Source organism: Panthera tigris, chromosome F2 (genome assembly GCF_018350195.1).
Source record: "Panthera tigris isolate Pti1 chromosome F2, P.tigris_Pti1_mat1.1, whole genome shotgun sequence".
Lineage (NCBI taxonomy): Eukaryota > Metazoa > Chordata > Mammalia > Carnivora > Felidae > Panthera > Panthera tigris.
In genome coordinates this window covers 81044980-81057549 of record NC_056676.1, presented here as the reverse complement: position 1 = coordinate 81057549, position 12570 = coordinate 81044980, and the positions used below count along the sequence as shown (strand labels likewise).

General features: G+C 68.0%; 1 protein-coding gene across 1 annotated transcript in view; it reads right to left on the bottom strand.

Annotated features, from left to right (window-relative positions):
- ADGRB1 (adhesion G protein-coupled receptor B1) overlaps positions 1–12570 on the bottom strand; it is a 66454-nt gene that overhangs the window by 26758 nt on the left and 27126 nt on the right. The window contains exon 17 of the mRNA XM_042973196.1: positions 4222–4363. Within this exon, the coding sequence (XP_042829130.1) occupies positions 4222–4363 (142 nt within the window). The remainder of the gene's footprint in view (positions 1–4221; positions 4364–12570) is intronic.

Sequence of the window (12570 nt, the reverse complement as noted above, 5' to 3'; positions counted from 1 at the left end):
GGCCACGCAAGTCACGGGTGGCCAAGCAAGTGGCTCGCACCCGCTCCGTGGCCGGCTGCGGCCCCGACCTCCGTGGCCATCTGCCTCCATCTGCCCTCATTAGGCCTGGCAGCCACGTGCCCGCCCACTCCCTCCCCCTCCACCTGGCTCATCCGTCACTCCTGACAGCCCCGGCCCCGCAGGTTCTACACGACGTGGGGAAGAGAAGGGGACAGGGTGAGTGGGCAGGGGTCCCAGGGAACTCTAGCTCTTGTTGGGGGTTGGGGGGCCAGATTAGAAATCTCCAGGGCAAGAGATTGGCTCCGACCCACACACAGAGAGACAAAAGGTAGAAGCCAGCCGGCCTCCTGCTGGAGACAGGCTCCCTAGCCAAGTTCGGTGCCACCCCAGGGCCTTTGCACATGCTCCTCTCACTGCCCAGTGCTCTTCCCCTGACCTTCACAGGGCTGGCTCTTCCCTCAGCTTAGATGTCACCACCTCACAGAGACCCTCACTGAACACTGAGTCTGAGCCAGCCCCTTATCTCTCTGCCCCCTCATCTCCTTTTGAGACTTTCCAGGGTCCCGGCCCTCCCCCTACCCAGGGGCTCTCTCTTTTGTCGTCTGTGTGGTTACGTTGATCTCTACCACACCAGCTCCCTGCTTTCAATCTTCTCCCCGACCGTGTGCACATCTGATGCATCCTAAACACAGATTTCCTCCTTCCGGCACCACCAGGGCTCACAGCTCCCACGTAAATGAGTCCTTGTGCCACCACAGCCTAATTCCTGCCCCACTGAGGCTCGACCCCAGCCACAGGCTGAGCCCTGACCCTGGCGAGGCTAGGAACACGGTTTCAGGCACATCACAGAAACACCACCGGCAACAACCGTGCTTTCTAGAAGCCCGTACTTGCCAGGCCACGCTGAGTGCTGTGAATATTTCACGGAGCTCGGTCCCCGCTGCAGCTCGGAGGCAGACAGCACCGCCCCCTCACAGATGTGACTCAGGGCAGTTACTCAACCTTCCAGCGGTCAGCGGCACGGCTGGCATCTGACATTCTGCTTCCACGCAGAGCTCGGGCGGGAGTGGGGCACACCTGGGCCCTGTCTCCCTTCCCTCCTTGCCCTGGCCCGGGATCTCATCTGTCCCTGGCTCCTGGGGTGTGATCACAGCACCCCATCCATACCATCATCTCTCGGCCCCGGCTCTGGACTCCGGTCCCTTGTGGCCACTCCATACCGCAGGATTCCCGGCGCGTCCACCTGCTCAGACCCGGATCCCCACGCCTGCCCAACCCCATCCCGCCCCAGCCCAGCCCAGCCCACCTCTGCCACCACCCCACCTGCCAGCTGGGCTCTTGTGCCGCCACTCCTGCTGGGATCCCTCCAAGACACCAATCCCACACCGTTCTCCAGCCCCCCCCCCCAGACCCCCCCCCCCCCCCGCTCCCCACTGCCCTCAGGACGCAGCCCCAGCTCGCCCCAGCCCCGGCCTTGCCACGGCGCCCGCACCCCTGCCCTCTGAGCCCCACCTTGTCTCCCGCTTGCTTTCTGCCGTCCTCACTTTGCCCGGGACGACTGTCACTCCTCTCCTCTAAGGTCAGCTGCTGAACTCCTGCTCACCCCTCAGGGCCCCACTCCAAACCTCCTCTTCATGTGCGCCTCCCGAACCACCCCCCTCCCCCAGGAGGGAAGGAGGCTGCTGCCGTGTCCCCCGCCTGTCTGAACACACATCCGTCCCCCGCATCGGACCCCGTGCTCCTCCAGGACGGGACTAGACCTGGCACGGGCCGCACCCCAGGCACTCACAGGGCTCGGACGGGCTGATGGGGTGCACGGCAGCTCAGTCCCTCCCGCTCGGGATCTCTGGGGTCACCCCTCGCTGGGGCCAGAGCCGGCCGGGAAAGGAGAGGGAGACGCTGGCAGGCGAGCACGGGGTGGGGGTAGAGCCCACCTCAGCTCTTCTGGCGCTCTGACTCGGAGCTCACCCCATGCCCTTGAGGGGGTCACACGATCAGGCAGAGCCAACTCTGGCACCGTCTTACAGATGAGGAAACCGAGGCTCGCCGTGGCCAGGCAGCTTGCCCTCGGTCCCGCGGCCAGTGGGGGAGAGCTCCTGTACCTTCCGCCTCAACTCCTTTCAGGGGGACGGGGACGGGGTCCCACCTTTACAAGCACACGGACACGCTGGGTCCGCAGCTGCCGACCCCCCTGGCAAACGAAACCTCAAACTGTTCACAGACCGAGACTCTGTGCTCCTGTCTGCCCGCCCCGGCACAGAGGCCTCCAGACGCTTGCCCCTGGAGGCACCCGGCGCAGGTCGGTGTTCCGGGACAAGTCCGGGACACCAAGCCCTCCGCTCCTGGTTTCACGGCACCACCGCCCACCCCTCACTGGAGCTCGGCCCCCGGCCCGGACACCGCCTTTCTGTGGGAGGCTCTGTCTGCAGCACACGGGGGCCCTCCCACACTGCAGACCCTGGTGGAGGAGACACCCCCCCCCCCCCCGTCAACCGGTCGCCCCCTCACAGTCACCCTGAGTAACACACGGCCACCTCCGTTCTATAGGAGGGGAAACAGCGGCTCCGAGGGGTGGAAGGCCAGGCCAGAGTCACTGTGTGTCAGGGCCAAGCCAGGGTTTCAACACTAACTCCAGGCACGCATCCCACTCCGGAACCCTCCCCTGCCCCGTGCCTTCCTCCTCATGCTCCGGAGAACGAGCAGCCACCCGGGGGTCCTGTTTGCTCTGGCCTCGCAGGGGACTCAGAAAGCCCCCAGCCCCACTGGTGACAGAAGAGGCCGGATGCTTTAGCGCTGACGACTACCTATGCAGACAGTCACCTCTTCCAGGGAGCCCCCAGGGTGGCCCTGGCTCCTGCCCTCAGGACCCTGGCCCAGAACCAGCAACACCAACAGCCCCGTCACAGGGACAGCCGGATGGGGGAGGGTACACTGAGGTCAGGCCCAAAAGCAGAGACCCCCCCGTCCAGCTAGACTTGCCCCAGGACCTAGGGCCTTCCCCAGAAAGGCTGTAGACCCTGAGGGCACTCTCCCCAGGCCTCAGTTTCCCTGCCTGTTAATGGAAGGTTTACGGCAATGACCTCTAAGGTCCTGTCCAGCTCCATCCCCATCAGGGACCCTTGGCTGACAACATCACTCTCTGTACCCACGTCCCACTGGACAAAGGGGGTGGTGGGCAGAACATTCCCAGAAAGGCCTGGAGCTATTTTCCACACGGAACCCAGGGGTTCCTGAGGGCAGATCTGTGATACCCCCATCCGACGAGGGCCTGCTACCCCAAACACCCAGGAAAGCCCGGTCCCCCCTCCCCACGGTCCGTCCTCCACATCTGCTGCTCAGTGATCCTTCCCCACCGGGCCTGGACCCAGGGTCTCTGTGGGCAAAGACCCCAGCCCCTTCCCTCCTCGGGGGACCCAGTGGATGGGGGGGCTTCCTGGGACCCCGTGAATGGAGCCCGGCACTGGGCAAGACGGCCCATCAGCTCCAGTGGGCCAAGCCCAGCACCCAGGGCTCCAGCCTGGGAGCTGGCCCCAGATGCCGTCGCCATAGAAACCGGCAGCCCCCACAAGAATCATGGGAACAAAAGGGAGGCCCCTGAGATGATGGGGCCTTCCCCAGGAGGGCTGGGGACCGGGGCCAGACCCAGCACCCTCAGGCACTCCAGGACTCCTACCTGGGGACACGGCTGCCTCCAGAGGCCAGGGTCTACTTGGGGAGGTTGGGGAAGGTCTCCCATTTAGGTGGCAGCTCCTCCCTCTCCCAGGCGGGCCAGGACCCTGCCCCCCAGCTGAGGAGGACGCCGACCAGGTGAAGGGGGACGCCAGCTCCGCCAGGCCAAGCCTTCCCCCACCCGCCCGGCCCCTAAAAGCCTGGGCCCAGCCTGCCCGGCTCCCCGAAGGGTCGGTTCCCTCCAAGGTCCCAAGCCCCCAAGGAGAGTGGGGGAGACTCACCCATCAGTCACTGGGGGGGGGGGGAGGGGAGGGGTGCCCAGCCCCTCCCCGGCCAGTCCCCAACTCCACACCGCCACCCACCCGGCTCCCACCCACCCGCCGTCTCCAGAGGCCGGCCCCCCGGCCAGGCCGCGGGGGGCGGCCGGGCGCACGGCCCCGGGCAGGGATGAGTCCGGCCCCTCCCGCGCCAGTCCTGCGCCGGAAGCGCCCGCCCCGCGCCCCCCGCGCCCCCCGCGCCCGTCGCCCCCGCGCGGCCCGGCCGGGGTCTCACCGCGTCGGCGCTGAGCTGGGCTAAGATGGCGAAGGTGGAGAGCCGGTCACAGAGGCAGCGCGTCCGGAGGGCGTCGAGGGGCACCGTGCGGCAGCCGCGCCACGACCAGGGCCCGAGCTGCGGGGGGGCGGGGGAGGAGGGCCTGGGGGGGGGCGGGACACACGGGAGGGGGGGACAGGGGCGGCGTGAGCGGCGGGCGGCCGGCGGCCCGGCCCCCTGTCCCCGCCGGCCCGCGCCCGCACCTGCGCCCGCAGCCGCGCGCCCGCCCCGCCGCCGGCCCCCGGAGCCCCGCGCCCCATGGCCGCCGCCGAGCCACGGGAGAGCGAGTCGCGGGAGCGCGGGGCGCCGGGCCCTGGCCCCGCGCCCGGAGAGCGCCCCGCCCGCCGCGCCCCCAGCGCCGGAGCCGAGCCGAGCCGGAGCCGGAGCCGGAGCCGGAGCCGGAGCCGGAGCCGGAGCCGAGCCCGAGCCGGACCCGGAGCCCGAGCCGGAACCGGAGCCCGAGCCGGAGCCGGAGCCCGAGCCGGAGCCGAGCCCGAGCCGAGCCCGAGCCGAGCCGGGGGCGGCGGGCGGGGCGGGGGCGCGCCGGGAGGGGTGCCGGGGCCGCCCCCGCTACTCCGCCCCCGGAGCCCGGCGCGGCGCTGGTGACCTTGGGACCGCCCCCGCCCCCGCATCCACCTCCGCCGGGCTGGTCGCCCCCCGGTGTGCGCCGCCCGAGGCCTGGGACAGAACAGCCTTCCCGGCTGTCTAGAGGCCCCTCGTCGCGCCTTGCCATTTAAACACGGAGACTGAAGGACTCCGGCGCTCTGCGCACCGGTCGCTGTGGATGCGAGTCCCCCACCCTTCAAGGCCGGCCCGCGGGTCCGGGAACTTAGGAGCCTCCGGCCGGCACACCTGGTCCTGGGCTGGGCCTGCCTTCCCTCTGCCTGCCGGCCGCCCGGCAGAAGGCGCCCATGGGGCGCGGGCCCCGGGTTGGGGAAGGGGGCTCCGGGAGGCCTGAGGGGGCCAGACTGCAACTCGGCACTTGAGGCCCCACAAAGCTGCGCGTGCCCTGCCTCTGAAGCCGGAGCCGCAAAAGGCCTGCCCTCTCCCCAAGTAACTGGGGCCCCGTGCCTGCCCCCAGGACTTTCGGGGAACATTCTAGGTCTCCGCAGCGAGGGTCTTCCCAAGGCCCGCCCCGGAGTCCCGCTTCAGCTTCACTTCCTCGGAGCCGGAAAAGAGCCACCGAATGCCTCCAGAACCTTCCGCTCGCCTGCTTCCCCCCCACCAGCCAGCTCTCCTGTGTGCGGGGCAGGCTGGGGGCCGAGCCGCTCCCTGCCCAGTGCTCCCCACAGGAACCCTGACCACGCGCGCGTGCACGCACAGACACTCACACACACCCCCCGAGTGCCACTCTGCTAGCTGTGTCCTAGCTGTGTCACCTCGGGAAGGTTCCCGTCCTCAGCCCTAGCTCGCTCCCTCAGCTCTAAAACCGGGGGGCAGGACAACCCAGAGGGTGAACACTCTTGAGGCGCCCGGCACAGGGCTGGCGTCTGCAGGGGTGCTCAGGCTCCGGAGCTGCAGGTACCGGAGAGCCCAGAGTCTGTGGAATTGGAGATGTTACACAACCCCCTTCCAGAGCTTCAGGCCCAGGGGAGAAGGGATATATACTCGGAGCTGGGCCGGAAGCCAGGGCCTGGGCCTTTGTCCGTTCTCCTCCCTGGGGGGTCGGGGAGGACACGCCCCCTTTGTACCCCGGAGGAAAACTGAGGCCGGAGGGGGCTAGGCCCAGGAGCCAGCCCTAGGCTCTGCGGGCTGCATTGCCCCGGGAGTGCCCCCCACCCCCAACCCTGTGCTCCAGCCAGGCTGCTCAGTCTCTGAGTTCAGTGAGAAAAGAGGATGCCCCCAAGGGTTGGGGCCCTCCATAAGATAAACGCAGGAGTAGCCATTAGCCCCGGGGAGCGTGGGGCGGGAGCAAAAATCAAAGCCTACTGAGGCTACGGCAGACACCTCTCCTCTTCCTTCCTCCCGAGAGGGAAAGACCCCTCACCGCAAACGAGAACCGACGACGAACGATGGAAGGAATGCCAAGGGAGTCCCGGGGCTCCCAGTGACACCCCAGGTCCAGCCTGGTCCTCCCCACACCATTGGCCAGAGGTTTGTCAGGGCCTCGCTGGGGTGCCCTGGTGCACCCCACGCCCCCCCTGCATCCCCCAGCACGGCGCAGGACCAGGGCTGCGGGGCGCGAGGCCCTGGCTGACCCCAGCCTCTGTTCCTGCCGTCTGTCCCCGCTCCTAGCAGGAGCGGCCTGTTCTCACGCCCGGGGCTGCGTGCGTAGCTACAGCCTTGCAAGCGCCAGCCACTGACCAGACCCCGAGACGGCCGACGGCACAGGCAACGCGCTCCGAGAGAGAGTCCTGCAGGCCGTTCCTGTCTGGAGACGGAGCCCGACTGCTTGTCCGTGACATTAGCCCGGCAGCTGTTCGGAAGAGCAGGCGTCTGTGGCCGGCCTCCCGAGCTCGGGTCACGGCTGTGCTTCTCACGATTCAGGCCCGGACACGGCCTCTGCTCTCGTGCACTGAGCAGAGTCGGGCAGGGGCGTGGGGGTGGGGGAGAGACCTGGAACCCGGCTCTCTGCCTGGGAGGACCAGGCGGGGACAGCTCCCTGAGGCCTGGGGTGAGAGGAGTCGGGCTGGCTGGGGCCGGCAGCCTGGCAGGTTCCCAGCCGGTGCTGGAGAGTCTGCAGGGCGCCAGGCTGATGATAGCTGCAGGCCACCTCCTGGGAGAATGGCCTCGAAGGGCTCCTGATGAGGACGCTAATTAGCTTATCAGCCTCTCAGAGGAGGGGGTGAGGGGCCGCTGCCCACTTTGCCTGCCCGGCAGCCTCGGGCCACGGAGGGCACAAGAAAACACCCACGCCCGCTTCAGAGAGCCTCCCTTCGGGCTGCCAGTCCAGGAGGCCGGCAGCTGGTGGCGGATCCGGAAGGCGCCGGACCTGGAACCAGGGGGCCGGGGCTCATCCAGACCCCGCAGGGCCACGGGGCACGCTCCCTCGGCTGCGCCTCTCCCCGGCTCCGGCAGGCCCCCGTGGCCTGTATCAGGCTTGGGCTCCTGACATGCAGCACAGGGACAGGGACCGTCTTCCGGCTCCCTCTCACACATGGATAATAACCGCGCCCTGTGCGTTTTATTTTAAGCTTTGCAGTAACCCTCAGCTCCGCTGTGTAGATATAGAAGCTGAAGCCCAGAGTAGAGAGAGAGCTGGCCCGCCCAAGGCCCCAGCCCAGGCCAGGGAAAGAGGTTGCTCCGATGGTCAGCCAAGCCTGCCGTGCTGCCCTTCACACCAGCCAAGGACTGACATCGAGCAAGACAGGTGGCTGGGTGGCCCCTGACCCGAGCACCCCATCGGCATCCTAGGCACCCCCTGACCTGGGAAAGGCCAGGGAGTTCTCGGCGCTTCTGGCGGCAAAACCTCTAGGAGGCATCTTCTTATACCTCAACATCTGGGAGCTCTTGCCACACGTGACCGGAATCCTTCCTGCCTCGGGGACACCTGCTCCCATCTCTGCAACACGGGCAGGTCATTGCCTCCTCCTGCACACAGCGACCGCACTGGGAGACCGTTTGCTGCCTCTTGTCTGAGCTTCAGAAACTCGGAATACTGGGTCATGGAGCCAACCCCCCACCTCCCTGAGCCCAGGCCTGAGGAATCTGGGTCACTGACACCTGCCCCTCCCCTCACCAGGCCCAGGGTGACAGAAGGAGCTGGGGCAGTGGCACCTCCCAGGACCAGGAGGGCGGGGGGGTCCAGGGGTTAGAGCAGGAGCCCCTCCCTGCCTGGCTCGAGGGGGTCGCTGGGCCCCTCGGATCGGGGCTCCCCTAAAACGGCTCTGTCTCCTCCATCAGACCAGGGCTCCCAGGGCAGAGCCACGCCTCCCTCGTCGCACCACCGACGTGCTGCGAGGCCAGGCCGGTTCTGCCCCTATGGCCCCCACGGCCACCACGGCTACCATGGCCACCGTGGCCACGGCCAGCTCCCAGCCCCCGCAGCCAGGCCGTCCCTGACCCACAGCTTCCGTCTTCGGGGACCTTCTCCCATCACACACTCCACACTGCTCACGGCTTCGGGGTCCTGTTCGGCCTCCTCCTCTGGGAGGGCAGGCCCGGGCCCAGCCGCTCGGCGTCGGCACGCAGTGGGGGTGGGACGGCCCTCTGCCCCTCTAAGCTCCCGCTGCCCGAGGTCAGCCTCCAGGCCCCGCCGCCTCCCTCCCACACCTGCAGCCGGCCACTCAGCAGACCCCACTGGCCTGCTTGTAAGAGGCACCAAAGTCTGACCGCTGCTCGCCGCCCCCCGAGGCACCACCTGGTGGACCCCCACTGAATCTCCCGGCCACTGTGGCCGCTGCCCCCCCACAGTGCCAGCGCCACGCCGTCCTCTGCTCCAGCTCCCCCAACCCCCTCGTCCCTCAAGGACCCCCACCCTCCCAGAGCTGACCCAGCACCCTGACCCTCCAGGGCTCCCCTCTGGCCACTTCTGGGCGCTGGACCCCAGCTCCCAGTGCAAACCCCCACCTCGTTTCATGCTTAGTTCGGTGGGGGGCCACCACCTCGTCCCTGCGTCCCACGCCAGAGCGCCTCAGAGAAGACAGGCTGTCTCCCATCCGCCACAGGCCTGGTCCCCAGCCTGGCTCAGGCAGCACCCCCAAGGCACCTCCCCGGGGCCCCAGGGTGGGTGGGAGCCCAAGGGGTGTCAGAGACCCGGGGAGGAGGCTCAGCCTGTGGCCCCTGGCCAGCGCCCAGCCCACGAGGGGGGAATGGGGCAGCCAAGGCCGGTCCCCCCTTGGGCAGATCCCATCCCGGCCACTCGGAGCTGAGGTGCCCCTCCTGTGAAGTGGGCACAGATCCTCACCCAGCACCCTGTTCGGGGAGACACAGGGACACACGGCCCACAGGCCTGGCGCTCTCATGGTGTATCAGGGGACGGTGATGGGGAGGGTGTGCCGAGAGCCCCCACCCCCACCCCCGTCCACTGCTGGTTCATGATGCCTCCTGCCAGCCCACGAAGCAGCTCTGTTACAGGACTGTGCCCAGCAGGGTCCCCTGGGGTCTGATGGGCTAATTCGCACCAGAGTGTAAATGACTCACGGGTGTCCTCCCACACAACAGGAAGAAGGGAAGGAGCCAGAGTGGCACAGCGCAGCCGGATGGGGCAACAGGGAGCGGGCAAAGTGTCTCTGCAGGTGGGGGCTCCTAGGGGCTCCTCAAGGCTTCTCAGCCTGGCCTCGGAGGTCCTCAGCAGCCAGGCCTCGACTTGTGCTCCCCAAACCGACTATGCCAGGCCCAGGCCCTGCTAAAGGACGCCTCACCCAGCAGGAGGCCCACCTCCCACCTCTGCCTCTTGACTTTTGAGCCATAGATCAAGGCTCTTGCTGAGTCTCCTCCTCCAGGGAGCCTGCTGGGATAGCCTATGAATTCCTGAGCATTGTGCCTGACCCCTCCTTCGGGTCCTGCCCTGCTTCTGTGCTGAGACTCCCCTCCTGGGTCCTACCTCACCCAGCAACCAGAGCTCATCATGACTCCCAAGCCCCCTGGGCCCGGCAGGAACCGCTGATGACCCAGAACACAGAGAACACAGCTGCCCTCTCCTGCTCCCAGGCCTTGGTTGTGGCCGGTGCCTCTGATCACATGTCCTCCCGTCCCCTGGCTGACTCACTTGGTCCTCCAGGAGTCCCCAGAGCCCCTGCTGCCTCTGGGAGGTCTCCATGAGCGCCCCCGCCCCTTCCGTGCCCAGCCCCTGTCTGCTGCCAGCTTGTGGGAACCAGCAGGGTTGGCTGAATCTGCTGCCCCGGGGCTTGGCCCACATCAGCCCCATCCTGTCTTGGTTCAGGGCCTGGGAACGACACCCGTGGTCCTGAGGGGACCCCGGTGTCTGTGACCCGTAGACCCAGGGGGATGGACACCCGCCTGACCTGGGTCTTGCTAAGTGAGCCGCCAGGCCCTCAGGCCCGTGCTCCTGCCTGTGGGGCCGCCTCTCCTGGTGCTGACAGCGTCTGGGCCTCGTGGCTACAGCACCCGTGGCCGCTCTGGTTCCTCACGACGCCTGGTGCCGGCCTCCCCGCTCCCTCCTGGCGCAGCGGGCCCGCCTGCCCCGGAAACGCGGCTCTCCCCACGGTCTGGACTCTCGTCCTCACCCCCTCCACCCACCCAGGCGACCAGGGTCCCTGGAGAGGCCGGGGTCCCCAGCCCTGCAAGAAAGTGATCGGGCCTCAGAGGCCAGGCTCCCGCCGACCCCGTTCCCCTCCCTGGCCCCTCCCAGGTCAGAGACCGCCACCCTAGAGGTCCTACCTGAGCCTGTCGCTTCCCTCAGAACTTTCCCTGGTGCTCATCCAGCCAAGCCGTCCATCGTGTCACCTGCCCCTGCCAACCGAGGGGCCACTGCCCTGACACCCAGCCCCGCTCATGCTCCAACCACGGGCTCCTTCGCTGGTCATTCGGGAAGCGTCTCCCCGGCCTGTGTGTGCGGGCCCTGAGCTGAGTGTCCCCTGACTGCGACAGATCCCAAACCCGGCCACCCGCCGCAGCCAGCCCCAGTCACCTTCAAGATGCCCTCACCGCTGCCCCCACCCTACCAGCAACATCGCCACGTCACCGCCACGTTGCTGCCACGCTATTTCCAGCCACGCCGTCCACGTGCATGGGGCTGCCACCGCCGTGGGGCACAAGAATGACGCCATCACACGGCCACCGGGGCCATTGCCACCGCCAGCAGCAGCATCGAAGCCGTGGATGCCACCGTATCTGTCCCCTCCGCGACAGCGTCAGTCCCGCCACACCCACGACCGCCGGCCGTGCAGCCCCCGCGGCCACCGTCACCGCCCGCCGCCCACAGCCGCACCACCAAGAGCGCACTCGTCACCACCACGGTCACCGCGCGGCTGTGCCTGCACGGTCCCCGGTGTCACCTCCACCGTTAGCATCACCATCACGCCCGCCATCACCGCCTCAGAACCAGCCGCACGACTAGCACCAAGAGGGACGCTGGCTCGCCACCCCCGTCACCGACACGCAACGGCGTCTCCTCGGCACCCGCCGCATCCGGGGCGCTGCGGAGGCGGAAACCTCACGTCCCGCCAGCCAGGACAGAGCGTGCGAAGGCGGCCAACCCCGGGCCCCACGCCGTCGCTGTGGCCTGCCCCTGACCCCACCTTCCAGGGAATCACCTGACTCCCAAAGGCCTGTGATTCAGGCCACCTCACGGCCATCCCACCACCCCCACTTCTAAGGGCCTCTGCAGCGAGGCGTAGAAAGGAGGCCGGACAGCCACGGCCCCTGGCCGACCACCTGGGAGTCCTTCCCGGGCCTGCTCCACATGTGGCCGGCCCACGGGCAGGCGAGCAGGCAGTCACCGCCCCCCAGGGCCACCAGCAGGGGCATGAGGCCGGGGCCCCCCGGGAAGTGGGACTAAGACCTTTCTGCCACAGAAAATGAACAGTTGCGCCCCGGAAGAGGGAAGCAAGTGTCTCACGGGAGGAAGGTCACCTCCCAAGTCCACCCCATGGCACGGACGCCTGCCTCAGTTCCTTTGCACGTGCTGCACCGGGGCCCAGAGAGCCTCTGCCACCCGCCTCCGGGTTTTGCGCCCAGCCCAGGAGCCCCCTACCGGGAAGCCTGTCCCCCACCGGTTTGGCCCCTCGCCCCGGCCCCCCCCGAGGGCACGTGCTGTCCCCACAGGGCACCGTGCCAGCTAGTGACACAAGCCCGCTGGAGTAGGCTAAGGATGGCACCTACTCACCGGTTATTTCCCGGCCCCACAATCTGTGCTCGACACACATCACCTCGCTTCAGAGCTGTAGCAACCCGTTTACAGATGTGGAAACTGAGGCTCAAGGAGACGAAAGGCTCGTCCACGGCGACCCCATTAGTAAGAAATGGGGCCGAGATTTGAGTCCAAGCTGCGGCAGATCAGACGCCTGCCCCCTGCCCCCCGTTAGCTGCTGTGTCGTGGTAGGACCCTGGTGGGCACCCCAGACACGTGGGCGTGGGCAGGGATGGATGCCCACGCAGGGCAGCCGGTGGTGTGGGTGGGCCTGGGAGGCCGTGGAGAGCGGGGCTCCCAGGAGGAGGAAGGAGACTGGGCTCCAGCGGGAGGCGGCAGGATGGGGTCTGGGCAGCGGGCAGCCCCCAACCCTGACCCCTCCTCCGGGGAGGATGATGTGGGGCCACAGGGCTAGTGGGGTGAGCCTCACTGTGAATGCAGTCTCGGCAGGGCACGCGTGGAGGGACAGAGGGACGGATGAACGGAGCCCCGCTAGGAGCACCCTAGAGCAACTGTGTGCTCGTCAGGCCCAGGCCCTCCCCAGAGCCCCCTGCTCT